We start from the raw sequence: 27,701 nt of genomic DNA on the forward strand, positions 1-27,701 counted from the left end.
TCATGGGCTGCTTTCAGTTCTCCTTTGCAAGCTCTAGGAGGGGGTGGGGTCAGTGTTGCAACCTCTGTACACCTTGTGGTTTGTGGTGATATTAATGTGCTGTTGGCAGACCAGTGGCTGGAGCTCATTAGTAAATCGCACATTCCAATTGTCAAGAAAATCTTAATTGCTTAAGTACCATGACATATCACCTTTCCGACTAGAATACTTTCACCCAGAGGCAGGCAAGGATCCACCCCAACATGCCTTCTTGACATCCCTTCTTGGTCCACAAAGTTCCCTGACTTGCAAGATAGAACCATTTGTTTTTATAAAGGACAATTCTAATTAATACAAACTGCACGATCCATGATTTTGTGTGGTATGTGAAAATGTAGCATCAATAGGATGCTCAAGATTGCCCTACAATATGGTTTGAAAATGAGAATGGCAATATAAAACAGCTGTTCATAGTAGAACTGATGACGCTTCAAATGAGTCAAAAGATGGTATTTTTAAGATGTGATTTATTATGATGTCAGTTGCACAGCAATAGCTCTCGTAGACGTGAAGTCAGCTAATTTCATCAGAGGCGCGGACTCTTGTTCATCCTTATCGAGCCACCACAACCTAAGGAAAAAACGTCTAGCATAAAGGTGTTCACTGGGTTGCCATTACTTATCAATAAGAATATATTAAGAACGTTTATTAAATAGATCTGCTTTTATGTGGAGAAAGTCAATATAAACCAGACAGATATGCCTGAACATTAAAAGACTGCATGGCAGCATGGCCTGTCCTTTATACACACTGTGTGTAAGCCATGGTTTTATTTCGACTGCATCCAATCTCAGTCCAAATTGTTCCACAGAAACATTCCTGCTTAGAAACGTTCAGCAGCTCTGCTGGCCACAGCCCTGATGTTACCATAAACCTTAGATGGGGGACTTCCTGTAAAAAAATTAATTAAAATACACACGTTAATATAAGTATATAGTTCAAACTCTGAGATAATGTAGCTACCAGATTTAAAAAGGTACACAAATGAGAAGTTAGTTTGACATTTACTTTACAGGAGCTTAGTAAAGAAGATGAAATAAAAAATACATTATGCAGGAAAACTGCAAGGGTAAAGTTGGACTATTTAAAAGCAACTTCAACGTAATTAAATCTGCCCTATAATTTGCATAGCTACTCCCTTGTAGATCTTTGCCCAATCAAGAGAAATCCTACAATTACAAAGGTTTGGCAAGAACATAACATAGTAATTACATTTGAAAAACAGTTCCATTATAATTTCTTAATTTAACTCACCTAGAATAAGGTTACAAATAGCAGTTCGTGCCATCTTGATATTCTGGAAAGATCCTAGAATATGAACTTTCCTGTTGACAAAAACAAATCATACTATATGAAGCAGTCTCAGACAGTAAAATGGACATAGGTGACCATTGCATATATTGTATTTTCACAAACTCAATACTTTTCTTGGATCAAATCCATTCAGAAAACTATTACCAATGGTCATGCTAAAAGACCACAAGACAATGTATGGTCCTCTTTTACAAAGAATGTAAATAAGCAAGTATAATACACTGGTTATCACTGTAGTGCTCTCCAAGTGCTGGGACTTAAAAAATGAGATGTACAATGAGCGTCCGTTCGGTTAGATTCTATGCTAAATCTTCCTCACCTGTGACAAACATCCTCAGAACTTTTTGCTGGACTTGTGGATTCTTTTTCTATGTTCCTAAGTGAGTGGGAACCTTTTTCCCCCACTCACCCTTTAATGTACTCATTTTATGGGTGTCATTGTTAGTTTCTTTTTCTCCCTAAAGTCCTACTGGCAGTAAGACTTTAGTAAGCTATCCCAGTGGCTTGTAGATCTCCCAACTCTTAGTATCAGTCTGTACTAGCTCAGGACCTTTGTAGTGTGGCAGAACAGTCAGGCTTATCTTAAGAGGAAGAAGATGCGAGCTGTAGGCAAGTACTCTGAATCTTAGTTAGACAGGCACAACAAAGAAGCACTTACACATATAGTATATAAAAGATCTATAATCATTATATTTACACCAGAATCACTTTAATACTTTAGACATTTACGGTAGAACACTAAGGAACACTAGATAACCCACTTCAAAGGGCACTTTCACTTTTGTGTTTGTTCGCAGTTACATTTGTAGCAAAGTTAGACAGGGAAAAGAATGTTATCATATTATCGGTAATTGCGCACTCAAGCGGTTTTTAACAGGTCATACGGTCATGCATTTACTCTGCAAACATATAGGCAAGTCACTTCAAGGTAGGAAAATAAATGGTTAGTGCAAAATGAGCCAAGTTCAAAGTTCTAGAGACTGTTTCTTCGCCTGGCAAGTCTTTCAGGTCTAAAAACACAACCCTAGCTGAAGGCAGTTCGGAGAGGGCTTGAAGTCTAGACCAACAGCGGATAATGAAGAGTTCCTGCGGATTTCTTCCAGTGGCTAAAGTTATTGAAGCAGCAAGTTAGCAACTAACAAAGGAGACCTAAAAACGGACTTGACAAGGGGTCACAAGCAGCAGCTTGGGTCAGCGGTAAGAGGGGGTTGCCTTGGATAACTCTGCATGCACTCCAACGCTCTGGAGCAACTTCTTAGAATCAGGTAAGCAATACCTTTTTTCTCCCACAGTACCTTTGATTTGAAGAAAGTGTTTGTGTTGGCTCCTCCACGATGTGGCAGCTCTGGACCCGACCTCCGGATTCCTTGGTCTGGTGATGAAAGGCAGGACAATGGACTGTTTCTCAGCAGCAGTCTCGAGGGAGGACCTGTAGCACGATTTTCAGCAACTTCTTCATGCACTCTGCGGTTTTGGTGCCTTTTCAGGAGCACCAACAAAGGACACGGATCACACGGTCAATTTTTTTCGCTTACTGCAGTCCCACACACACTGATCTCTGGAGTGCCCTTACGGGCTCAGCACAGATTTGGACATACTTGACCTTTCCAAAACGATGCACTTGAAATGGGCAGCAGGTCTCCTGGTACTGGGGTTCTGCAGCTCAGGAAGCTCCTAGGACTTTGGGAGATGGCTCGTTTCAAAGGTGGACTTGGGACTGGTTGTTCCAACAAGCCAAAGGGAAGGAGTCCTCTTCAGAGCTCCTCTGTTGCATAGAAAACAGGGTCAGGACAGCAGTGGTCGCTTCATGGTCTTGCAAAGGGTCTACAGGCGTCTCTGGTTGTCATCTTCGGTTACTTCCGTTTCCTGTGGTCGACTTCCTTTACCTTCCAGAAGCCTCACCTTTTATACACACTCCTCTGCAATCTCCCTCACCATTTTACAGAAAGTGATGTTTGGCTGTACAATCAGGTTAGCCAGACCCTCTGTGGGATCTGGACCTATTCAGGCACTCTGGCTGACAAAGGACAGCGGGATGGAAAACTCCTCCCCCCCACTTCCTGCCAGCCCAGACACTCTGGAGCCTAGGCAGGGATACCTACTGGCTGGTTCCCGTCAAAGGCTGCACACACACAGACACCCCCTCAGAGAATGGTAGAATAAGGGCTAACAAAGAACAGCCATGCTAGTAATGGCAAAAAAAGAAGCGAGGGCACCAAGCTGGTACTTGGGTGCCTCTATTGTGCACTATCGAGGCTATGGACATAGCCTGCAATATAAAAAATACACAATAGCTAGTAGAACACGTCCACTACCATAATTAGGTGATTGTCTATGACTAAAAAGTTACAGGAGCAGAGAGAAGGGGGATAACTAAGTATCCTGTTGGCTCTCCAATGAAGGGGGTGTGCGCCAATCTCTCAGACTATAGAGTTTTGGGAGAGATACTAAGTATCTCTTTATCCTGGAACTGTAGTTACTTGAGAATATAGAAAGATAATTTTAAAGGAGAACCCTAGGGGTCCCCAGCAACACTTCCCTTATGGAGCTGTGTGCTCCAGTAGTAAAACAGATGCCTTTAAGGGCTATGGAGCAGACAGATTCCATAGTACAGGTAATTACAAAGAATTGAGTCCAGAAAGACAGAGCCCACAAGAATAAATGTGTGGAATAGGGCTCCACTCATTCAGGATTAAAAGAAAAAAGGTCCAAGTGCAGAGAAAGTGCTGGGGGTCTTGCTAGAAGAGGGGTTGAAGCACAATAATGATAAATCTCCCCAAATGTCATTTTGCTGACTCTCTATAGTGAACTTTTGAAGATCTCCTTTCCAAGGACTTTAGACATCATAGCAGCCCACAGCACTTTCTGTGCAGTGTTCCCGTTGGGACTTGCCTTTTTATTTTCTCTTGATTTCCCTTGTATGAACTACTGTTCCCAAAAGGTAGAGCGGGATTTTCATCCCCTTTACATTTTATATAGGGAGACCAGCAGACCCCACCTTATGTAGAGTGCTGGGGAGATGCACAGTATCCCCTTTCTCAGTGCTCCAGTAACATTTCTGTTACTGTGACAAGCTAATTCTTACGGCTGGTGGCAGTGGACATACTTCATCGACTTTTGTGTTATTACACGGAGGCTGTCAAACCAGCCGCGTAATGGACAGAAGGGTTAAAATTTTGCTAGAATGGTGGCTTTTCTTTTTTTGCCATTTGTAGTGTGCTTGTACTTTCTTGGATCTTCTTTTGCTGTCCTAGGTGGGGGGAGGTCCTGGTTTAAGTTTGGTCTTCGGCTGGACCCCTTTGTGTAGACAGCAGAGGCTCCAGCATGTCTGTGAAGGCAGGAAGTAAGGGGGGTGGGGGAGAGGGTAGAGTATGAAACCCTGCAGGCCTTGGTCTTCTGGTGTGCCTGAGCAAAACCAGTTACCACTGGGAGGTGCGGGGGGCTGGCTATCCAGGACAGCCATCCGCCCATTTCTGTAAACTGCAGGGAGAGAGTTTGCAGAATTTGTGTCTGGGTTCATGTAGAACTGTCCAATTCTGCAAGCTGAAGACAAGTTGACTACTGGAGCTGAATTCGAAGAGTAAGATGAAGAGGAGACGGCTGTAGCTGATTCCAGCAACCGGAGATGCCTGCTATGTAACCTGAGCCTATTCTGACCCCATCTTCCATGCAACCTAGGAGTCCTAAGAGGACTCCGACCCAGAGACTGTTGGGTCCATTCAATCTTGAGACTACCTACAAAACAAAGAATGCCACAACATGCTGTGACCTTCCTGGGCTGTGTTAGGGAGAAATCTCAGAAATGTGCCAATTCCCTACACCTTCGTGATTTTGAGGACTTTTTATTTAACCTGGAGTCAGACCTTTTTTCCCACTCATTCATGTATTTTAATGTGATGTTTGAACTTTGTGTTTCTTTTGGTTATGGAGCCTGACAAACTCCATAGGCATCATCTTTTACATTGTGCCACACACCACCTTCAGTGCAGTGGCACAGGAAAGTCTTCCAGATTTCCAAAAGGTTTAAATACCTTCTCTGGGAAAAACTACTATTTCCCAGGGTGGTAAAGTGAAGTTGACTTTCCTTACATTTGTAACCTTCTAGACCCAGCAGACTATCTTACAATAGGGTGCTGGAGGGGTTATTTAGTATCCCCTTTGTCTAGCTTCTCATGTAAAAATTTTAATGTTAGCCTTTCCTCACTGAATGGCTGGTGGCAGTGGTTTAGTTTTAACTACCGTGGTGTGCATTTACCGCGGACTGCGTTCGTAGCTGCAGTAAAGCACTGGCCTTTTTTCTTTTTGCCATTTCTTTGTGGAAAGGTCCTTCTTGAGATTTACTCTGCGCACCAAACGTGGTTTGGTCCCTTTGTTCGCTTGGCCTTTGGCGGGATTTACGAATGAAGCCTGCCTCTGGCTCCAGTGCATCTGGGGTGGGCAGGAAGTGAGGGAGGTGCCCAAAGCTCCCTGTGCTTAGTCTCCTAGGAGACCCAAATGCACTCTGCAGTGATTGGCCGGCTGACTGTCCGGCAAGGACAGCCAGCCTGCTGGGTGACTGACAGCTACGCTGGAATGAATGGAAGAGAACTGAATAAAAGGCGAGGCTTTTGGCTTGGAAGCCCGATTCGACCACTGGACGAAGGAACCAAAGAAGATCTTGAAGATGCTTGCTGCAATTCCTGGACCGTTGGTTTGCCCGGTGAAGCCCTACTGCTGTGCTGAAACTCCAAATTCGTATCGACAGAAGCCCCTGCAAGGACAACTGCTCCCCTGGAGTTGGAGGGACCAATCAACTCCAAAGTAAGCCACCTGGACATTCTCTCAGAGCTGGTTGACTTTCCAGAGTTGCTGGCGGAAACCGAACCGCCAGGGAGAGGAACATGAGTTTGTGTGCGTTGCTTTTAAGCTGGCCAAGAGCTCCAGGAAGATCCTCTGGACTCCCAGGAAGCAGGACTGCCCGAGCCTGAGCCCCAACAGAGCACGGGACCCCATAAGCAAGGAAAGGCCATCTAGACAGCCAGGAACTGTGGTGTTGCTATTTGCGGTATGCGCGACGAGCTGAAACACCGAACAGCCACTTGTTTGAAGATTGCCGGTTGTGAGCAGTGACTGTCCCATTGCAGTGCAGAGTCCCCAGAAGTCATCCCTCTTATCCCCACGACCGAGGCCCAGGTACAGTGAGATCTGCAGAGCTGCTCAGGAACAGAAGTCATCTGCTGCACTTTTTCTTCAATACAAAAGGTACTGTGCTGTAGAGTTGCTTGCATCTTCTACTACTCACAAGTCGAACGGCTTGTGACCCTACATCGATTCTTCTTTTTCTTCAAAGACTTCTAAAACATTGTGCAAAGACTTTTCTTACTTACCTGCAAAGATAGCACTTCATCTCAGATAGACTTTTGCCCATTGACTTTGGCTTAGCCTGCTCTATTGAATGACTCTTATTGGGGAATCTGAAAGTATTTGCCTGCTTAAGAATATTTGTGGTCTCTTGTATGTTTTAATAACCTTTTCCTTCGACTTACTCCTAAATGATTCTAAATGCAACAGTGATGCATTAATGTCCCCAGCACCCTAGCTACTGAAGTCACCTGAGGGTGTAGGTTGTGTCTGGGCTATCCCAAAAGGGTACTGACTGCTTCAGAGGTCTTAAGAAGTATATTTCAGTGTTACTGTTATATTGCTCCCTTCTGAAGAAGGCTTACTCTGACAAACATTTTGTATAATTGTTTATTCAAGAAAACATGTGTGTAAGAGTTTATTTGAACACTTGTCACTGTGAATCTCTAACTCCCCTATAGCTCACATTGACCGCTCTTGAGATAAGCCTGGCTGCTCAACACGCTACCAAAACTGTGTAGAACAAGCTTATACCAAAGGTTGGGTTTCCTATTATCTGTAGTCAGGGTTGTTGTAGTTTTCCCAAAGGGTAATGCATACAATCGTGCCTAACATAATCCAATTGTATGAGAAAATTAAGGAGCTACACCATATGAAGTGATTATAACAAGAAAATGTCTGAAAAGGCTGAACAAACATTATTCCGTATCAAATGCACATATTTTGAAAATGGTGACAAATATGACTGCTGGTAGGCCCATCGTTTAAGAAGTCAAGAGGCAGACAGGGCTATTCAGTCCATCACTAAATTGGATGGGTCCATTACTTTTAACCCCAATGAGATTAATGAAGTCTTCAAGGACTATTATGAGCAATTATACACGAATGAGACTATTCTATCCTGGGACTTCAAGACATTTAAGGCAGATGTACGGATGCTGAATTTAACGACTGAAGAGAGAAACCATTTAGATGCCAAACTGACTATTGACGACCTATGGAAATCAATTACATCCTTGAATTTTGGGAAATCGCCTGGACCATATGGGCTGCCTGCTGAATTCTATATCATATCAGATTCCGTAATTGAACTTTTACGTGACATATGTGACCTCTCGTTCTGCTGGGATGCTAGCTACCCCAAACCCACCCACCACTCAACAATTTCACTGATCAAAAAGAAAGGTAAGGACCTGACATTACCTTCGAACTATCGTCCAATTAGCCTATTAAATACAGACAATAACATTCTGTCAAAATCTTTGGCAAGGGGACTAGAATTGTTGCTACCGAAGCCAATTCATGAAAACCAATCAGGATTTGTCAAAGGTAATCATGCTTCTAATAACAAGAGAAGACTCTTACAAACCATATCCCTAACAGATAAAGGTGATGATGCAACAGTCTTCTCATTGGGTGCTGAGAAAGCCTTTGACTGAGTGAATTGGAATTACTTATAAGATGTACTAGAAGGAATGGGTTTTGGGGAATGCTTTATGAATTGGTAAAGCTATTATAACCTGGCCCAACAGCAGACGTTGCAACCAATGGCATAAACGTGGCACTAGACAGGGATGTCCTTTGTCCCGGCTTTTATTTGCAATTGCAATTGAACCTCTGGCAGCTGCGATTCGAGAAGAAGAAAGGTTACAAGGAATAGGTTATGGCGGAGAGGGTCAAGAATTGTGGCTTTATGCAGACTACCCATTACTGGTGCTGAGGGACTTAATTCACTGCCAACACTTGTGGGGCTTATTTCAGATTTTAATGTATGCTCAGGCTATAAGATCAACTAGGCAATGTCAGAGGCAATGTCACTAAACAGATGTTATAATAAACTGGTGGTTACAAATCTGGGATTCAAATGGTGCCCGGAGAAACTTAAATACTTGGGCGTCTGGATGACCAATAAATTGGAAGGAATGGTACAGAAGAAAATCAAGGTTCTGAGCGTTGGACATCAACAGGATTTAGAGAGATGGAAATTGCTGAATCTATCTTTATGAGGTAAAGTCAACACACTAAAGATGATCGACACGAAAATAATATATCCAATGGTAGCATGCTCAGAACATTGGGAAGAAACTTTTGAAAGAATTAATGCTCTTAGACAGACATTTCTTTTTGAAACTATGGAAATTGCAATTGCCACAGGATAGAGGTGGATTAGGGGTTTGTAATTTGTATGCCCATCATCTGGCATTTATGGCTAGATACTATGCACCATTATTGGAAAAGGTGCCAGATGATTGGACTAAGGCATAGGCTTCTCCATTAGGGCCTCTGGCCCCGTTGGCTATCCTGACAACCACATTGGGACGAACAACTAAAGTGGAGCCCACAACACAATTTTTGAGAAGCTCTTGGAAGGAGTTTGTGAATCTTTTGGGGGAAATGCTTTTAAGAGGCTTGACTCATCCATATGGTACAACCCCAAAATAAGGGAAAATGGTAAAACACTTTTTTGGCCAGATTGGTTCTTGGGAGGTGTACAGTGGATTGGAGACCTGAGAAGTAATGGCAGATGGCTGACCATGAATCAGCTGAAAAATGTGGCAAATACAAAATTGCTCACAACAGGATTAACAAAGGCTTAAAAAAGCAATTGGGGACATTGAGTCCGATGAGGGAACTGATTTCAGATCCCTTAATGCCAGTGGCAAGATGGAAGTTGGGCTAGCGAGTAAATATATCACACTGATTGTCTCCAGATCAATGGCCAATAGTTCCCTACTGGAAGAATGGACAAGAAGATTGACATGCGAGATGACTCAGGCAAACATTCTTACAAACCACCTCCCATAGTTCCTTCTTCTGTAGGCCTAGGCGATTGATCACGTCAGATAAAGATCCTAAATAGGGTGTATTGGACGCCTGAGAGATTGCACAAGAGAGGTCTCTCTGATAAGAGAGATTGTTGGGGTTTTGTTCACAGAGTGGGCACCCTGGAACACATGCTCTGGGAGTGTATGAGAGAGTGATTTCTGGAGAAGCCTCTGCATAACTTTTAACAATGTGTTGGGACAAATCTTGGATTACGATTTTAAACACATTAATTCTTGGTGATGACAAGTTACTGAATGATCCAAGTACCTTGCAACAGAAATGGCTATTTAGAGGTGCCACCAGGGCTAGAAAATAGGTATTAAGGAGGATATAAGTCGAGACTGTCCCCAGAAGTGAACGTTTGGATAAACGAAAGGTTAAAATTGGCTGACATGGAAAGATTGATTTATCGTCGGTAGAAGTCTATTATCTTTGAGAATATATGGAGTAGATTCCTGGACATGTACTAGCACCGTTTATACTTTTCTTTAAGGGGGGGAGGGAGTGGGCTTATTAAGACATGTTGACTGTATTATCTATCTATAACTATATCTGGAGTTTTGGGGGCAGGTAAGAACCACAGTAACTTATCCCCCGTACTCCCATTCTTCCCAAGACTTGGCAGGTCGATAGACGGTCCAAACTCGCTTTTCCTGTTGTCAGACTCAGCCCTTGATTCGGAGGGGTTGCAGGTTCTAGCAGCTCTCTGGTTGGTGTCTTTAGCTGGATCAGGGACTCTCGAATGAAGAACTTGGTAGAAAATGATGCAACACCCCTCTCAGGACTGGCCTCGACGCAGGTAAGCAATTTCGGGCAGTGGTCACTGCAGCACTGTAACGCAAAGGGACTCAACTGCCTCGGTCAGACTTTCCCTCCTATCTTGGGTTCCCCTGATGCTAGGATGCCGAAATGTTGCAGAGTTGAGTCTTGTAGTGCAAGCTGAGTATCCGCAAAGTTCCAGGCCTTTGACGTGGAACAGCAGCATCTGCAGCGCGGAAGCCAAACTTGGAACTGGGCACCATGCAGGTGTCTGGAATGGATGTTCCCCTCCACTCCCAGGATTGCAGCTCCTTCGCATCACTGCTAAAGATCCTCAGCAAGACAGGGCTCCTCCAGGAGAGCAGCAGATGTTGCTAGCCAGGCATCCTTCCGACAGGAAGCCGGATTCTTCGCAGGTGTCGCAGCTGGATAGAAGTCTTGGCTCCTTCAGGATCTCTGAAGAATGGGTGCATGGGTCCCCTCATCTTGAGCACCAGGTAAGAGTTGAAACTCCAACTAGCCAACAGCAGGACTAGCCCACACACAGACACACACACAACCCAGCAGTGGTCCAAACAGGACCACTGGCGGGAACACTCATGCATATGACTCAGACATACCAACACCAGTTTATGTATTGGGACCAGACAGTCCCAACCCACATCCAGCCATCAAACACACACGGCCCTCCAGTAGCCCACCAAAAGCTTCGGCTTTCCTGGGCACTGGAAGTCCTTATAAGGATGTTCCTGGCCTTTGAGGCCAGGAAGAAGGCTAGAGAACAGGATAGCCAAAGGACAAGTGAAAAACCATGTGGCACGGCCATATTTGGACACTAGCCACAGTTAGTAGCCAAATGTGGTAAACGCAGTAAGGCTAAAACAAAAAGCACCAAAGAAAATTGTAAAAATCACTGCTGCCACCGGCTTGTCCATTTAGCACACCTAGCATAACCAAAAATCCTTTGGGTGTTAGTCTAGGGCAAAACAAATGTTTACCCGATGGTACTGCATTTTAAGATGTGTTGTACAATGATAAACGTTACTACTTTTAGTAACTTGTTATCACTTGTAGCAAAGTCCCAAGACTAAGGGGAGCAATGTTTCCCAGTACTGACAGCCTGAAGGACATGTCAGTTATAACAGATGAGCAAAAGACAGTGTAGTGAAGCTTAAGGCTTCACTGCACTGTACAAAGTACAGGTCAGCATCATAAATCAAATCAAAATGTTTGGGGGTCCAAAACAATTGAAGGAAAGTCGCAGTAAAGAGAAATCTTTCCTAACAGATTTGCGCTGAATAATATGGTAGCGTGGACAGAGAAGTCAAGCTTATCTTAGGAGAGAGAAAGTGGTGTAGATGGGTACAAAGAACCTGTAGCATACATATGTACAAACACTGATAAATTGTAAAAAAAGAGACTTCTTTAGAAAGGTAGACACTATTATCATTCATAAACCCACTTCTAAAAACCAACACTATACTTATGGTATGCAAACCAAAGTATAAACCGTATCTAGAATAGCAGTATGCATTTCAAGTTGAATAAAACCTAGTGTCAAACATTTAGAATGGCAGTATGCTATTCATGGGGATTAAAACCACATTAGTAGAATTCTAGAATGACAGTATGTAATTCAAGGTAAGCAAACCCCATTGGTAAACCTTTAAACGTATTCAGTCTCAGGAATAATAAAGTAATACCACCACTGTTACAATTAGACACCTTGCAACATATTTATTTATTTTATTTGCATTTATAAAGCGCACAGAACTGCCCTGGGGCATCGTGGCGCTGTTACAGCAGTCTTAAACTTGAAACATAGCATAGGTATAGAGTAGAGACAAGGTCTGGTGACAAAGTACAACAGTTTTTTCGTATTAGTACACGCGATTCGTTGGTTAAGCTTTGCTGTGGTTACAGTGTAAGCATAGCTGTGCTTGGGAGTGGGCTTATTAAGACATGTTGACTGTATCTTCCATCTATAACTATATCTGGAGTTTTGGGGGCAGGTAAGAACCACAGTAACTTATCCCCCGTACTCCCATTCTTCCCAAGACTTGGCAGGTCGATAGACGGTTCCAAACTCGCTTTTCCTGTTGTCAGACTCAGCCCTCGATTCGGAGGGGTTGCAGGTTCTAGCAGCTCTCCGGTTGGTGTCTTTAGCTGGATCAGGGACTCTCGAATGAAGAACTTGGTAGAAAATGATGCAACACCCCTCTCAGGACTGGCCTCGACGCAGGTAAGCAATTTCGGGCAGTGGTCACTGCAGCACTGTAACGCAAAGGGACTCAACTGCCTCAGTCAGACTTTCCCTCCTATCTTGGGTTCCCCTGATGCTAGGACGCCTAATTCACATTAGCCTTGTGACAATGAACTTAGATGTTATGCTATGCTGTGGTTACAGTGCAGGCATAACTGTGGAGGTGGATAGACTTTAGCGGAATAGATGTGTAAGTTTTTACGGAAGGTGGGATATGATTTTTCATTCCTTAGTGAAGTAGGTAGGGAGATCCAATTTTGAGGTGCGAGGTGTTGGAAGCTGGATCCTTCCGCCCTGGTTCTTTGAAACGTGGGCACATGGATCATGTTGGTGAGGTGAGCTCTAGTAGGTCTGATGGAGGCTTTAGGTGCGATTCTTTCTGCGAGATAAGGTGGGGCATCCCGTGAGAGGCATCTATGTGTGATGGCCATGGCTTTAAAGAGTATGCGTTCTTTTACAGGTAGCCAGTGAGCATCTTTCCTTGCTTGCGAGATGTGTTCCCTTTTAGGAATGGTCAGTGCTGCTCTGAGCGCGTTTTGTGTGATTTGGAGGTTTTTTTAGGTTTTGGGCGGAGGTGCCTAGGAAAAGGGCATTACAATAGTCCAGTTTAGTACCTATAGTGGCTCTGGCGATGGACAGGCAGTTTTTGGTGGAGAGAAAAGGCTTGACAGCGTTTATTATTTTGGTAGTGAGCACTGAGGAGGAAGCTATGGCGTTGACCTGGCGGGACATGGATAGTGAGGCATCTAGGTGAAAACCTAGTGTTTTTACAGTCTTGGAGACTGATGGTGGATTTGTCGATGTTGAAGGATTTGTATAGAGGGGGGAGTTTGTTGAGATTTTCACTGGTCCCTACTATGAGGATTTCCGTTTTATCCCCGTTTAGGCAGAGACCGTTGGCCGCCATCCAGGTTTGGATGGCTGTGTAGATTTTGGTTAGTGCTGTAGCACCTTCTTCATAAATCCCAGTTAGCGGGAGTAGTACCTGCGTATCGTCTGCGTAGTTAGTGTACGCTATGTTTCGACAATCAAGGTCGTTGGAGAGGGAGCGTAAATATATTGTAGAGGGTGGGGGCGGCGCAGGAGTCTTGGGGGACTCCACAACGGATGATGGTAGGGGTTGCCGAGGCAGTGTCTAAGACTTTCATAAGTCTCCCATTTAGAAATGAGGCCACCCAAGCAATGGCTTCCGGGGAGAAGTGTGCTTCATTTTTTAGGTGCATGCCAAGAATATCGTGGTTGACAAGGTCAAAGGTGGCGGATAGATCTAGTACGAGAAGAAGTGCCGGTTTGCCTTTATACATAGTGTCAGCAAGCTGTATTTTTAAGTCGAGTAGGGCTGACTCTGTCCCGTGACCAGGTCGGAAGCCTGACTGTCTTTTGCCTAAGATATGGCTTTTTTTGTTTGTAAGGGGGCAATGGTGTCGACGGCAGTGCTTATGGTGCTCTTGTAGATACTTGCTAGCTCTGACGGGTCAGATGATTTGAGATCTGTAGAGAGGATGTGTAGGTGAGGTATAATCCTATCTTTAGTAAGATTTTTTGCGCATCTTGCCAGTGCTGGTGGGATGGGGTTGGGCTTTTTTGTGTCAGATGCGATGGGATGGGAATGAGGTGGTGATCGGACCATGGAGTTGGGGTGATGGAGCTGATGTCGGTGTGACAGTTGTGGTCCGCTATCCAATCCAGGATACGGCCTTTGTTGTGTGAAGGTGAGGTTATTTTTTTGGTCAAAGCCTAGTTCTTTTAAGGCTAGCGAGAGAGATTTAGCTGGCTTGTCCTTTTTGTCGTTGTATCCTAGGTTAATGTCACCTAGAAAGATGCTTTTGGAGGCGAGTTTTAGGTTTTCTGTTAGGCGATGTATACGGTTCTCATGGAACTCCAGTAGTGGGCCAGGAGGACGGTAGACGAGGTTGAAGGTGGAGTTGGGGGAGAGGGCAATTTTTATAGCTAGGGAGTCTATGTTGTCACCTAAATTGGAGGTGATTTGTATGGCCTTGAGGTGATCTTTCAGGATGAGTGCTACCCCACCTCCTACTGACGAAAGGCGGTCTTGCCTGATGATCGAGTACCCCTGTGGGATGGCAAGGTTGAGGGCTGGCCCTGCAGCGCTGTGCAGCCAGGTCTCAGTGATGGCTAGGATGTCGAGGTCCAGGTTAATTAGGAGTTGGTGAATTTCGGTGGCATGGGCAGGGATGGATCTAGCATTGATAAGGGCGTATTGTTGCTTGTGTGAGTGTTGGGATGGGCTAGGGGTGGTGTTGAGTGGTGCGGGTGAAGCGGGGTTGGGGTGCGTCATGGCAGGTAGAGGTGGGGATGGTTTGACCGTGAGGGCTTGCGTGGTAGGAGTGTTGGGTGTGTCAGGTGGGGCTTGGTGAGTGACACTAGGGTATCTTGAATGGAGACCCAGGAGTTGGTTCCTGATGTTGGTGGGTCTAGTGTAAGAGGTTGTGCTAGGTATTGGATGGTGTGCTGTGGTGTTACTTCCAGTAAAGAATGATGGTAGGAAGTATGAGGAATGTTAAAGGGGAATATAAGTGGGGCAGCTGGCGAGCTAATGGATTGGTGATGAGGCATGGCGAGAGTAGGTAGGGGTTGAGATTGAGTAGCAGAGCCACTGGATACTAGGAGCGGCAGAGAGCAAGTGGTGCCCTGCTAGGGCGGTATGGGCAGTTAGGGAGTGGTGCCTCTGGATGTGGAGTGCAACAATTTATGGCAATGAGGCAACAATTTATGGCAAAAGTTGAAAAATGTGGGGGTCAAAGACTCGGGCACAACTCGGGTAATGCAATGCAATGCAATTTGGGTGTAACGCTCACCTGATTCCCGCAGAGGCGCCGGTCTTGACTGGGTGAATGCCGTATCTTCAAAGGTGATGTGTAACACACGGTTGGCTCTTTGGGCTGGACCTCTGTGCACTGTATGACTGACTCGAAGAGTAAGATGTCTGCAGATAGAAAATATGGGATTAATGAACTGGGGTTATTGGGTGCCTCTCTCCTCTTCCCTTTCTCTTCTCCTGTAGAACCCCAAAGGTTAACGCCCTCACCTTAGGTAAGTGAACGCCGAGCTCTCCATCTGCCTCGGGGCAGGGTGCCGTAACCAGTTTCTTCACTGGATAAGGGTGCAGGCCTCTTGACCTCAGAGGACTGCTGTCCGTCGTTAACTGCACGAACGGTAAGTTCTGGGCACTTCAAATGTCTTAAAAGTCTTTTGTAATGATATCTCTTGTTTTGCAGGGTTCCGGGGATGGCGGGCTGATGAGAGTTGAGGATCGAACCCGCGTGAGGAATAGAAGCGCCTGGAAGCACGCAAGTAAGCGCTTGTAGCCTGCTTCACGATGCGCACTAACTGTCCCTTTTATCTTGCAGGTACAAGTTCGGAGCTTTAGAGAAGCTGAAGGGTGCTGGAATACCCACTGGATTCGGCGTGGGAAGGAGTAATGGCACGTGAGTAATAAAGTTGCCCAATGTCTTTAAACGCACCTTCTTTTGTCTTTTAGATGCGGGATGCAGCGCCGAAGGCCTCCGGAGCGTGCGAAGAGCTGGTAAGCTTTTGTCTTTCAGATGCCGGAATGCAGTGCGAAGACCTCCGGAGCATGCAAAGAGTAGGTAAGCCTTTGTCTTTCAGATGCCGGAATGCAGCGCGAGGCATTGGTGACAGCCGATGGACCAGGTAAGAGATGCGCTGCCACTGAAGACCGTAGTGCTAACCTGTTCTTTCTTTGTCTTTAGAGGTGCTGCTGAAGACTGGATTCCAGGATGGTAAGCCTTTGTTCCCTTAGGCCCAGGATCAGAAGCAGAAGACACGATGAGCGTTCTGCTGCAGAGAATGCAGAATAACGCAAAGCAAGATTCATCCATCAAGTGTGGTTTAAATAGCCTCCTGTAGTGCTTAGGTGTCTCCTTCCACAGCCACGCCTAGGTAAGAAAAGAGTTCCTGCTTTCCAGAAGAGTTCCAGTGTTCTGAACCTAGGGAGTGGCTCCTGCCCCACCCAACAGGAAAAGTAGTCCCAAACAGAAGAGGATCAGGGGTTCAACTGGCAGGTAAGTAAGCAGCATGGTCTGCTGCAGGTAAGTCCACCCAAGCATTATGAGCCCGGCGCTTCCAGCGCTGGGACTGGGCATCTTTATGAGCCTGGTGACACTGGCGCCAGGACAGGGTCCAAAAGGTCCCAATTGGGACTGGCTGGCACTCGGAACCGGGGTTATGGGTCTGCTTCCAAGGGAGTCGGGCAAGTCCTGATCTTTTGGAAGCAGAGATCATGACAGCACCCCCTCTCAAGGCCCCTCCCAAACCGGGCTTCTCCGGGGGTTTGGGCTTGTTAGGAAATGTTCGATGAAATCTTTTGATTAGACGAGGCGCGTGGACATATTCTGCAGGTTCCCAGGATCTTTCTTGGGGACCGTAGCCTTTCCAGTCAATCAGGTAAAATAGTTTAGATTTGGAGATCTTGGAATCCAGGATGCTTTTGACTTCAAACTCGAGTTCTCCATCAACTAGAATAGGTTTTGGAGATGTAGTTAGTCGGGTATGAGGTTGCACGGTTTTAATAGAGAGACGTGGAAGACCGGATGTATCTTCATGTGAGGGGGCAAGTCCAACTTGACCGCTACTGGATTTACTATGGTAGTGATGGAATAGGGACCAAGGTATCTTGGGTTGAATGTGCGTGGTCCTTTTAGAGGTAGATATTTGGTGGATAACCAGACTTGATCTCCTACTTGATATTGGGGGGCTTCCTTCCGATGTTGGTCTGCTCCTTTCTTGTATTGTTCTTTAGCCCTTTTGAAGGTGAGAAACGGCTTCCTTAAAGGCTTGGGTGATTGTAGAATGCAGGTGGTCTACTGCTGGTGTTCCAAGATCTTGGAGTGGATCCAACTCTGAGGTTCGAGGGTGACTACCGTATAAAAGAAAAAACGGGGTCTTCCCAGTTCCCGAGTGGACAGAGTTATTGTAGGCATATTCGGCTATCCAAAGGATATCTTTCCAAGTTTTTTCAGTTTGTTGTAGCATGCAACGCAAATACTGTTCGAGTTTGATTGGTCCTCTCGGTTTGTCCGTCGGTTTGAGGGTGGTGGCTGGTCGAAAGTCTCACATCAATTTGAGCCGACCGACAGCAACTTTGCCAAAAATGAGAAATAAATTGACTACCTCGATCCGAAATTAGAACTGAAGGAAAACCGTGCAGTCGGACGATGTTTTCGAGAAATTCTCGGGCCAGAGTTGCTGCTGTTGGTAAGCCTTTGAGTGGAATGAAATGCGCCATCTTGGAGAATAGGTCCACGATTACTAGGATCGTATTGTATCCGGAGCATGGAGGTAGATCGGTGATGAAGTCCATAGAAAGCGTATGCCAAGGACGAGGCGGGATGTCAATAGGGCATAAGAGGCCGGCTGGTTTTTCCTTTTGACTCTTGTTTTGGGCGCATACTCCACAGGACATTATAAAGTCTCTGATATCTTTTTTCCAAGACGGCCACCAGAAGTAGCGCTTGATCTTTTCCAAGGTCTTGGTCATACCAGGATGTCCTTCCATTAAAGAATCGTGATAACAAGAGATTACCTTTTTCTGTAAATCTGTGCTGGGCAGGTATAACCGTTCTTGGAAATATAATAGGTTGTCCTTCACCGTAAAGTCCTTTCCCTGCAGATGCCAATTCTGTATGTCTGCTGGAGTTACCAGTAGCCTGGCTTTATCCTTAACTTCCTCTATGGATTGTGTGGCGATTACACCTAGAATTCTTTGTTCGGGAATGATAGGTACAGGTTTAGGATTGATCAAATGTTCTTCCACTCCCATCCGAGAAAGGGCATCAGATTTACCGTTTTTTGTACCAGGTCGATAGGTAATTATGAAGTCAAACTCGGCAAAGAATAGTGCCCAACGGAGTTGCCTAGAGGATTGAGCTTTTGCGGTTTTCAAATATTGCAGGTTTCGGTGATCTGTAATCACAGTAACGGTGTGTCGGGCCCCCAGAAGATAATGCCGCCAAGCCTTAAAGGCGGACTTGATAGCTAGAAGTTCCTTATCAGTAATAGTGTAATTGATTTCAGGAGGCGAGAATTTGCGGGACCAAAATGCCATGGGATGCAACTGATTGGTTACTGGGTCCTTTTGTGATAGAACTGCCCCCATGGCAAGGCTCGAAGCATCAGTTTCAACGATGTAGGGGAGTTCTGGGCAAGGATGTTTTAATATCGGTGCAGAGATAAATCTAGTCTTCAAATTCTGGAAAGCTTGTTCCGCCTCGGTAGACCATTCAAAACGTTTGTTTTTCTTTAACAAGGCGGTGATGGGCTGGACTATTCGAGAGAATTCGGGGATAAACCTGCGGTAAAAGTTAGCGAAGCCTATCATGCTCTGAACACCTTTTACGGAGGATGGCGATGGCCATTTGAGAATTGCATCGACCTTCTTTGAATCCATACGCACTCCGCTAGGTGATAATATGAATCCCAAGAATTCAACTTCAGTCACGTTGAAAACACATTTTTCCAACTTAGCGAAAAGTTTGTGTTGACGCAATCTCTCGAGGACCATTTTCACGTGTTTCCGATGTTCAGTTTCCGATGAAGAATAAACGAGGATCTCGTCAATGTAAACAACAACACACACATCTATGAGCTCTCTGAGGACATCGTTCATAAAATATTGAAAGGCGGCCGGGGCATTGCAAAGTCCGAAGGGCATGACCTGATATTCAAATAGCACATACTTGGTGCGGAAGGCCGTCTTCCATTCATCGCCTTCTTTTACTCGTACCAAGTGGTAGGCTCCTCTAAGATCCAGCTTTGTATATATGCATGCTTTTCTGACTTGGTCCAGGAGTTCAGGGATCAAAGGTAACGGATATCTATTCTTAACGGTGATCTGGTTCAGGGCGCGATAATCTATACAAGTTCTAGGTCCCCTTCTTTTTTTGGAACGAAGAACAAAGCTGAGGAAGCAGGGGACTTGGAAGGACGAATAAACCCATTCGCTAGGTATTGATCCAGGTATTGTCGGAGGTGAAGATTCTCAGGCTCGGTGAGGGCATAAATTCTACTACAAGGAGGAGTAGATCCAGGTATCAGGTCTATCTGGCAGTCATAAGACCTATGAGGAGGTAGAGAGTTAGCCTGATCCTTTCGGAAAACATCTTGGAATTCTAGGTATTCAGGAGGTAACTGGGGAGCCTCCGAGGAAATTGCTGCCAGTGCAACACCAGGTCGAGGGTGACAAGTAGAGACACATTCTGGAAACTGAACCGTTCTTGCTCGCCAATCGGTCTGAGGATTGTGCTTCTCTAACCAAGGAATTCCTAGAATATTCTGGAACTGAGGGGCCTTGATCACATCGAACACTATCTTCTCATGGTGTCCATCTTGACTTACTAGCGTCAATTCTTGGGTGGTATGCGTTACTGGTCCGGAGGCTATCTCCGTACCATCCACCGTAGTAATGACGTCCTTTACAGCCTTTGGACAAAGAGTCAGATTCATCCTCAAAACCATTTCATGATCCACATAATTGCCGATGGCACCGCTGTCGACGTAAGCTTCAATCGCATGTAATCGATCCGGATGTTCAGGGCTAATGAGGACCATAGGTATCACGAAATGCGAGGTCACTGAACTGGTTTTAATGCTCGGCAAGAGGACCTCTATTCTTGTCGGGCAAGGTCGTTTCCCTGCTCAGAGTTTGTGACCCTGGTAACTGCAGCTCCTACTGCCTTCTTGGCTGGTTTCACCGGACAGTCTCGAAGAAAGTGCCCCGAGTTTCCGCAATAGAGGCATAATTGCAGCTGTTTTCTCCTTTCCCGCTCCTTTTGTGTTAGTGGTCCTTTCAGGCCCCCTATTTGCATGGGTTCCCCGGAGTCTACTCCTTTGGTAGGAGTTGGTGGTTTGGAAAATACTCGAGCATCAAACTTGGAACGATCGGCCTTCCTGTTCTGCAGTCTGTGGTCAATTTGAACGACTAAGTCAATATAGTCCGAACAGTATTGCGGGGGATTCACTACTTGGGCTAACACATCTTTGAGCTCTCCACGTAGACCTCTATAAAACAGCGTAATCCTTTTGTCCTCAGGCCATCGAGTTTCCACTATCAGTCTGTTGAAAGACGCAATATAAGCCAAAAGGTCTTGATTACCCTGTCGCAATGAAAGCAGCTCATTGTCCAAGGCCTGCCCCTGTGAATGTCTTGCAAACAGTTTTTCCATACTGAGCTGAAAAACTTGAAAATCATGGAGAACCGGATCATCTTGATTAACTAGAGGGATCGACCAGTCTGCCGCATTGCCACTAAGGTACGAAAGCACGAAAGCTACCTTAGCTTGATCAGTTGGAAAGGCTGCTGGCCGGCATAAGAAGTGCAACCGGCACTGATTAATAAATACTGCAAACCTCTTTGGGTCACCAGAAAATCGTTCGGGCGGAGCCAGAGGTACATTCCCAGGTAGGTTGATCTGCACTTGGTTCGTAGAGGATGTTGAAGGAAGATTTGCCCCTGATGCGGGTAACGGAGTTTGTCCGGCTTGTGACTGTAGCAATTGTCTAGCGAGATCGTCTGTTCGCTCCTTGGAAATAATCAGTTCCCTTCTTAGAGCATTCGTTTACTGACGGGCTGCATGCACTTCTGCTCTTAGTTCCCCAAGTAACTGGGCTAGCTGGTCGGTATCCGAGGTTTCCATAGCGCCTGGGTGGGAGTTTTGCGGTAGGCTTTGCGTTCTGTAACGCTCACCTGATTCCCGCAGAGGCGCCGGTCTTGACTGGGTGAATGCCGTATCTTCAAAGGTGATGTGTAACACACGGTTGGCTCTTTGGGCTGGACCTCTGTGCACTGTATGTCTGACTCGAAGAGTAAGATGTCTGCAGATAGAAAATATGGGATTAATGAACTGGGGTTATTGGGTGCCTCTCTCCTCTTCCCTTTCTCTTCTCCTGTAGAACCCCAAAGGTTAACGCCCTCACCTTAGGTAAGTGAACGCCAAGCTCTCCATCTGCCTCGGGGCAGGGTGCCGTAACCAGTTTCTTCACTGGATAAGGGTGCAGGCCTCTTGACCTCAGAGGACTGCTGTCCGTCAACTGCACGAACGGTAAGTTCTGGGCACTTCAAATGTCTTAAAAGTCTTTTGTAATGATATCTCTCGTTTTGCAGGGTTCCGGTGATGGCGGGCTGATGAGAGTTGAGGATCGAACCCGCGTGAGGAATAGAAGCGCCTGGAAGCACGTAAGTAAGCGCTTGTAGCCTGCTTCACGATGCGCACTAACTGTCCCTTTTATCTTGCAGGTACAAGTTCGGAGCTTTAGAGAAGCTGAAAGGTGCTGGAATACCCACTGGATTCGCCGTGGGAAGGAGTAATGGCACGTGAGTAATAAAGTTGCCCAATGTCTTTAAACGCACCTTCTTTTGTCTTTCAGATGCGGGATGCAGCGCCGAAGGCTTCCGGAGCGTGCGAAGAGCTGGTAAGCTTTTGTCTTTCAGATGCCGGAATGCAGTGCGAAGACCTCCGGAGCATGCGAAGAGTAGGTAAGCCTTTGTCTTTCAGATGCCGGAATGCAGCGCGAGGCGTTGGTGACAGCCGATGGACCAAGTAAGAGATGCGCTGCCACTGAAGACCGTAGTGCTAACCTGTTCTTTCTTTGTCTTTACAGGTGCTGCTGAAGACTGGATTCCAGGATGGTAAGCCTTTGTTCCCTTAGGCCCAGGATCAGAAGCAGAAGACACGATGAGCGTTCTGCTGCAGAGAATGCAGAATAACGCAAAGCAAGATTCATCCATCGGGTGTGGTTTAAATAGCCTCCTGTAGTGCTTAGGTGTCTCCTTCCACAGCCACGCCTAGGTAAGAAAAGAGTTCCTGCTTTCCAGAAGAGTTCCAGTGTTCTGAACCTAGGGAGTGGCTCCTGCCCCACCCAACAGGAAAAGTAGTCCCAAACAGAAGAGGATCAGGGGTTCAACTGGCAGGTAAGTAAGCAGCATGGTCTGCTGCAGGTAAGTCCACCCAAGCATTATGAGCCCGGCGCTTCCAGCGCTGGGACTGGGCATCTTTATGAGCCTGGTGCCACTGGCGCCAGGACAGGGTCCAAAAGGTCCAAATTGGGACTGGCTGGCACTCGGAACCGGGGTTATGGGTCTGCTTCCAAGGGAGTCGGGCAAGTCCTGATCTTTTGGAAGCAGAGATGACGACATTCGGCTGCGAGAAAAGGCACAAACTGCGGATTGTGTTGCAATGTGTAGTGAGAACTAGGGACATCTAAATATGAGAAGCAGTGTGGGCAGCAAAATCAAGGCACATTTTAGAGTCAAAATGCAAAATGCAAATGGGGTCAGGAACTAGGCACATCTAAATATGAGATGCAGTGTGGGTAGAAAAATCAAGGCACATTTTCAATCAAGATGCAGGTGGGATCAGGAACTACGGCACATCTACGTTCCGAAGGCAATATGCGGGGCTAGCAGCACCGTGACAAAAGGTTCTCATTTAGCACAGGTTGCTTGAGGCTGTTTTGTTATAGATGCCGAATCAAACAGAGGGTGGAGGGGCCAGGTCTTAGTCATGCGTGTGAAGGAGCAATTGAAGGGAGCAGAGGAGGGGCAGGGCCAAGAGTCAACGATGCATACCTTGTATTTTGCCCGATAATCTCTGCGCAAACCGGCGCATAACAGGCGTACAACAGGGGCCTTATCGAGCGGGCTTTGCCGGATGCGGGCAGGCTCCCTGTGGCGTTGCTGGGCAACGCAAAGCTTCTCGTGGAGAGCGTGCAGGCATCTTAGAGGCAGGCGAGGGATCCGCTGCTGATTCTTTCGATCCTTATATCAAGAAAACTGTAGTATGGGCTGGCATGCAGGCACGCTTGGGTAAAGATCCTTTTACCTCCAAGCTAGTGCCCATCTGGACAAATCGGTGCTGGATTGCCGTGCATTTTGTTTTGCTGAAGGGAGGCGGCCTGGACCAGCTGATTGCAGAGAGAGCTCCTGCTCCCTCTGAGGAATGTCTGCTGCTGCAGGTCCAAATTGCCAAACTCCATTCGACATATGTAACTTACTCTTCTCTCAGGAATTATACAGTTACACCAACATTACTTTTCAGAATACTGGAACACCATTCTAAGTCGAGCAACAAAATTTCTTTTCAGAGGGGCAGTATTCACTTCATGAATAAGTAATAACTCAGTATACACATTTAGAACAAGTAAAACCTTATTGGCCATGAACTCTTATACCAATTCTATCACATAACTACTTAGTTATACCAGTGTTACTTTACAGAAAAGTGAAACACGATTATAAGATAAGCAAGAACTCCATCAGACTTTTCAGAAAGGCAGTAAGCAGTTCAAGGTAAGTAAGAACCTAATGTAACCCATTTAGAAAGGCAGTATGCTATTCAAGTTGAGTAAACCCTATTGGTGAACTTTTACACTTACTCAGTTTCAGGAATAATAAAGTAATACCATCTGTTACTTTCTAAAAGAGTGGAACACAATTCATAAGTAAATAACTTCTTATACTTTTCAGAGGTGCAATAAGTGTTAGGGAGAATGCTCAGAAATGTGCCAATTCCCTTCACCTTGGAGACCCCTGGCAACTTTGCTGGATTTTGAGGACTTGATGTTTTTACCTGGAAAGAGTGCAAGACTTGTTTTCCCCCACTCATGTATTTTGATGTGTGTTTTACATTTGTGTTCTCCGATTATGGAGTTTTAGATCATAGGCATCATCTTGTCATGTGTGTCGTTACACAGCACCCTCAGTGCAGTGACACAGGGATGTCTTGTAGACTTCCCAGGGATTTAAATATCTTGTCTAGGATAAACTACTGTTTCCCAGAGAATGTAAAGTGAAATTGACTTCACTAGTCTCTTCCAAATTCATAGACCCAGCACACACACCATCTTACAATGGAGTGCTGGAGGGGTTACATAGTATCCTCTGTGTCTAAACACTCATGTAGCAGTCAAATGCTACCCTTTCCTTTTGAAAAGGATGGTGGCAGTGGTTTTACAACTAACTACCATGATTTTTCCCGACCGCGAAAACCGGTAGCCATGTTTTTCAAGATGGCACCTTAAGCCCCTTCGTTTAAACGGGTCCTAGCCTTTTTTCACCATTTCTTTTTGGAAAGGTCCTTCTAGTGTTGGTCTCTGCGCAGCAAACCAGGCTTGGTACCTTTGTTCGTGTGCCTTTGGCAGGCTTCAGGACTGAAGTCCACCATTGGCGTCTGAGTGTCTGGGGTGGGCAGGAAGTGAGGGAGGTGCCCGAAACTCCCTGTGCTTGGTCTCCTAGGAGACCAAAATGCACTCAGGTCGTGATTGGCTGGCTGACTGTCCGTCAAGGTGAGTGACAGCTAGGCTGGAATGAAAGGGGGAAAACTGTTTAAAAGGAGAGTCTCGTGGACTGGAAGGCAGAGTCGACCACTGTAACGAAATAACCAAAGACGAGCTGGAAGAGGACGGCTGCTGCAACTTCTGGACCGGTGGTTTGCCCGGTGAAGCCCTGCTGCAGGTCCAAAATGCCAAACTCCATTCGACAGAGAAGCTCCTTCAAGGACGGCTTCTTCATTTGAGTTGGTGGGACCAATCAACTCATAAAAGACACCTGGATACCATTCTCAAGGCTGGTTAGGTTTAACCAGGGAGCGGGACACCAGTTCGTGTTCTTGAATCTACAGCTACTGGAACTGAAGTGACTCCATTTTGTTTGTTTTCTTCAACGATCCCGTGCAGTGCAGGAGTCCCCCGACGTCCTCCCTCTTGTCCCTACGATTGAGGCTCAGTAACACAAGAGCTACAGCAACTGCCAGGAACCACGACTTCTGCAACATTTCTTTTCTTCATACAAAAAGGTACTGTGCCAACCCGATTGAGAGAACGCCACTCTTGCAGAGAAAGTTTGTGAAACTTTCCCAACTTGCAGGCCTAATCAGCTTGTGACCCCACAAATGATTCTTTTTCACCTACACTACTTCTGAGAACTTCTGCAAAGACTTTACCGTTTGATACCAGAACGGCTCTTTCCTATCCAGGACACTAGCCCACTGACTTTGGCCTGGCCTATTGACTTGAATTGAACTATTCTGGTGAACTGAAACTATTTGCACTGCCTAGAAAGTATTTATAATCTATTCTAGTTACTTTTGTCCTTTTTGCTCACTGCTAAGCAACTGAACTGCCATTGTGCTCCTTTTTCAGGGGAGCTCAAACTGTCTCAAAAACTTGTATTGAAGTGTATTGGTCTGTAATATTAAGTTTTCTTCTAGTGAAATAGTTTATTTACACAATCATTTATAAAACAAGTGTTTTACCAAGAAACCTTGAGTATAAGCGTCTACTTGAACTACTGATTGAAAGTCCTCTGCGCAACTACTTGTACTGCCCACATTCACTCTTGAGATAAGCCTGGCTGCTCAGCTCCCTACCAACAAACTGTGTGATACAGACTTATACCAAAGGTTGGTATTGCTTACACCTGTAGTCCTAATTGTGTGTGGTGGTCCCAGAAGGTACTGCATGCAATTCTGCCTAACAATAAGCAACTCAAAAGGTATGTAAGAACTTAGTAACCCTTTGTAACCTATTCTGTTTCAGGAATGAAAGTTATACACCAACACTTTTACAAGTAAGTATTTTGCACCACTAGTTATAATTTCTAGTCAGAGGCCTTATACTTAAGACCTTACCTATTCTAAGGCATGTGTGATCTCAGAGGCAAAAGAGGGGCACTGGTAGGCCAGTGACGAACTGTAGGCAGATCAGGATAGGGCTCAGAAAGTCAGAGTTAGAGGGTTTCTCGTCCAACAAGTAAGGATCAGAGGTTCCCTCCTCTGGAACAGCCTCCCCCTTCCTCTCGGTCTTGAGCCTCATCTCCTCAAATTCCGGAAGCTAATCAAGACTTTCGTTTTCACCACCTCCTCCTCCTCCTCCTCCTCCTCTTCCCCCCCCCCCTTGCTAAACCACAGTCATGAGATTGGTGACCAGGGCCCTTAAGTGTCCTTCTGGGTCCTGGCCTCCCCCCACTCCCTCCCAAAATTACCTTAGGCCTTCGCCCACTCCCACCACTTGCCTTTGTGTTAGGGAGAATTTTCAGTTTCTGTGCAGATTCCCTTTATCCTTTGCTGGAATCTGGGGCATTTTTGATTTTAACCTCCTGAACGAGTGGACCTTTTTGCCACCGACTCATGCCTTTTCCCTCTAAGATTTTGTGTTCCTTTTGTTTTAATGTAGTCTGGTAAACTCCATAGGCATGCAGCACCCTTTGCGCAGTGCCACTAAGGAGTCCTTTGGACTCCTCTAAATGTTTAAATACATTTTCTTGTGTGAACTACAGTTCCCAGGAATAGTAGGACAACTTTTGTTTTACTTGCCTTTTTCCCTTTGTGGGTCCAGCACACACCACCGTATGTTGAGTGCCGGGGGGGTTACATAGTAACTCCTTATCCCACTAACTTTTGTTACACTAACTTGGATGGCTGGTGGCAGTTTCTTTTTTCCTACATTTCGTGCAATGTATCTGCAGGCTGATTTCTCAGCTGCAGTACAGCACCCAAGGGTGACCATTTTACCAAAATGGACCCTGTACTCTTTTTTCACCAGTACCCGTTAATTCCTTCTGGGCTTTTACTCTGTTTAGATCATTGTGGGTTGTGCCTCGGCTCCAGTGTGCCTGGGAAGGCAGTAAGTGAAAGAGGACCCCAAAACCTCAAGCCACCGCCAGTTTGACAGCTTAGTGCTGTGAATGGAGGAATTTTGAATATAAGGTGAGGATTTTGGGTCTACAGGCGGAGCCTACCACTGGAACATCAAATCCGAAGAAGATGCAGAGAGAAGCCAGGGCTGCAAAAACACCAGTGAAGCCTTGCCTCTGTGCTGAACCCATTCCCCCCCCCCCCATCAACAAGAAAGCTCTGCCAAGGACTACTTCCTCCCTTAGGCTGGTGGGACGAACTAGCCTTATGACCTGCTTTGTTCTGGAACAACCCCTGTGTTGCTGTGACCTTCCCGGGCTACAGTTTCCCAATACCCATGGTACCTGGCCATCGACAAGTGCAACAATCTCCCGAAGGACAAAACTGGCTGAAACTTTGCAGGCTTTATATGAGTCTACAGAAGCAAGAAATTGTCACCGAGTGTCACCCTCACCAGTGTGTAGGACCAAGAGACCAAGGAAATTCCAACC

General features: G+C 45.8%; 1 protein-coding gene across 1 annotated transcript in view; it reads right to left on the bottom strand.

Annotated features, from left to right (window-relative positions):
- Positions 1-489: 489 nt before the first annotated feature.
- PNO1 (partner of NOB1 homolog) overlaps positions 490-27,701 on the bottom strand; it is a 269,091-nt gene continuing 241,879 nt past the window's right edge. The window contains exons 6-7 of the mRNA XM_069608144.1: positions 1,294-1,364; positions 490-930 (exon numbers count right to left, since the gene is read on the bottom strand). Of these exons, the coding sequence (XP_069464245.1) occupies positions 863-930; positions 1,294-1,364 (139 nt within the window). The 3' untranslated portion in view covers positions 490-862. The remainder of the gene's footprint in view (positions 931-1,293; positions 1,365-27,701) is intronic.

The sequence above is a fragment of the Ambystoma mexicanum genome, chromosome 4q (assembly GCF_040938575.1).
Source record: "Ambystoma mexicanum isolate Mex_15411 chromosome 4q, UKY_AmexF1_1, whole genome shotgun sequence".
Classification (NCBI taxonomy): domain Eukaryota; kingdom Metazoa; phylum Chordata; class Amphibia; order Caudata; family Ambystomatidae; genus Ambystoma; species Ambystoma mexicanum.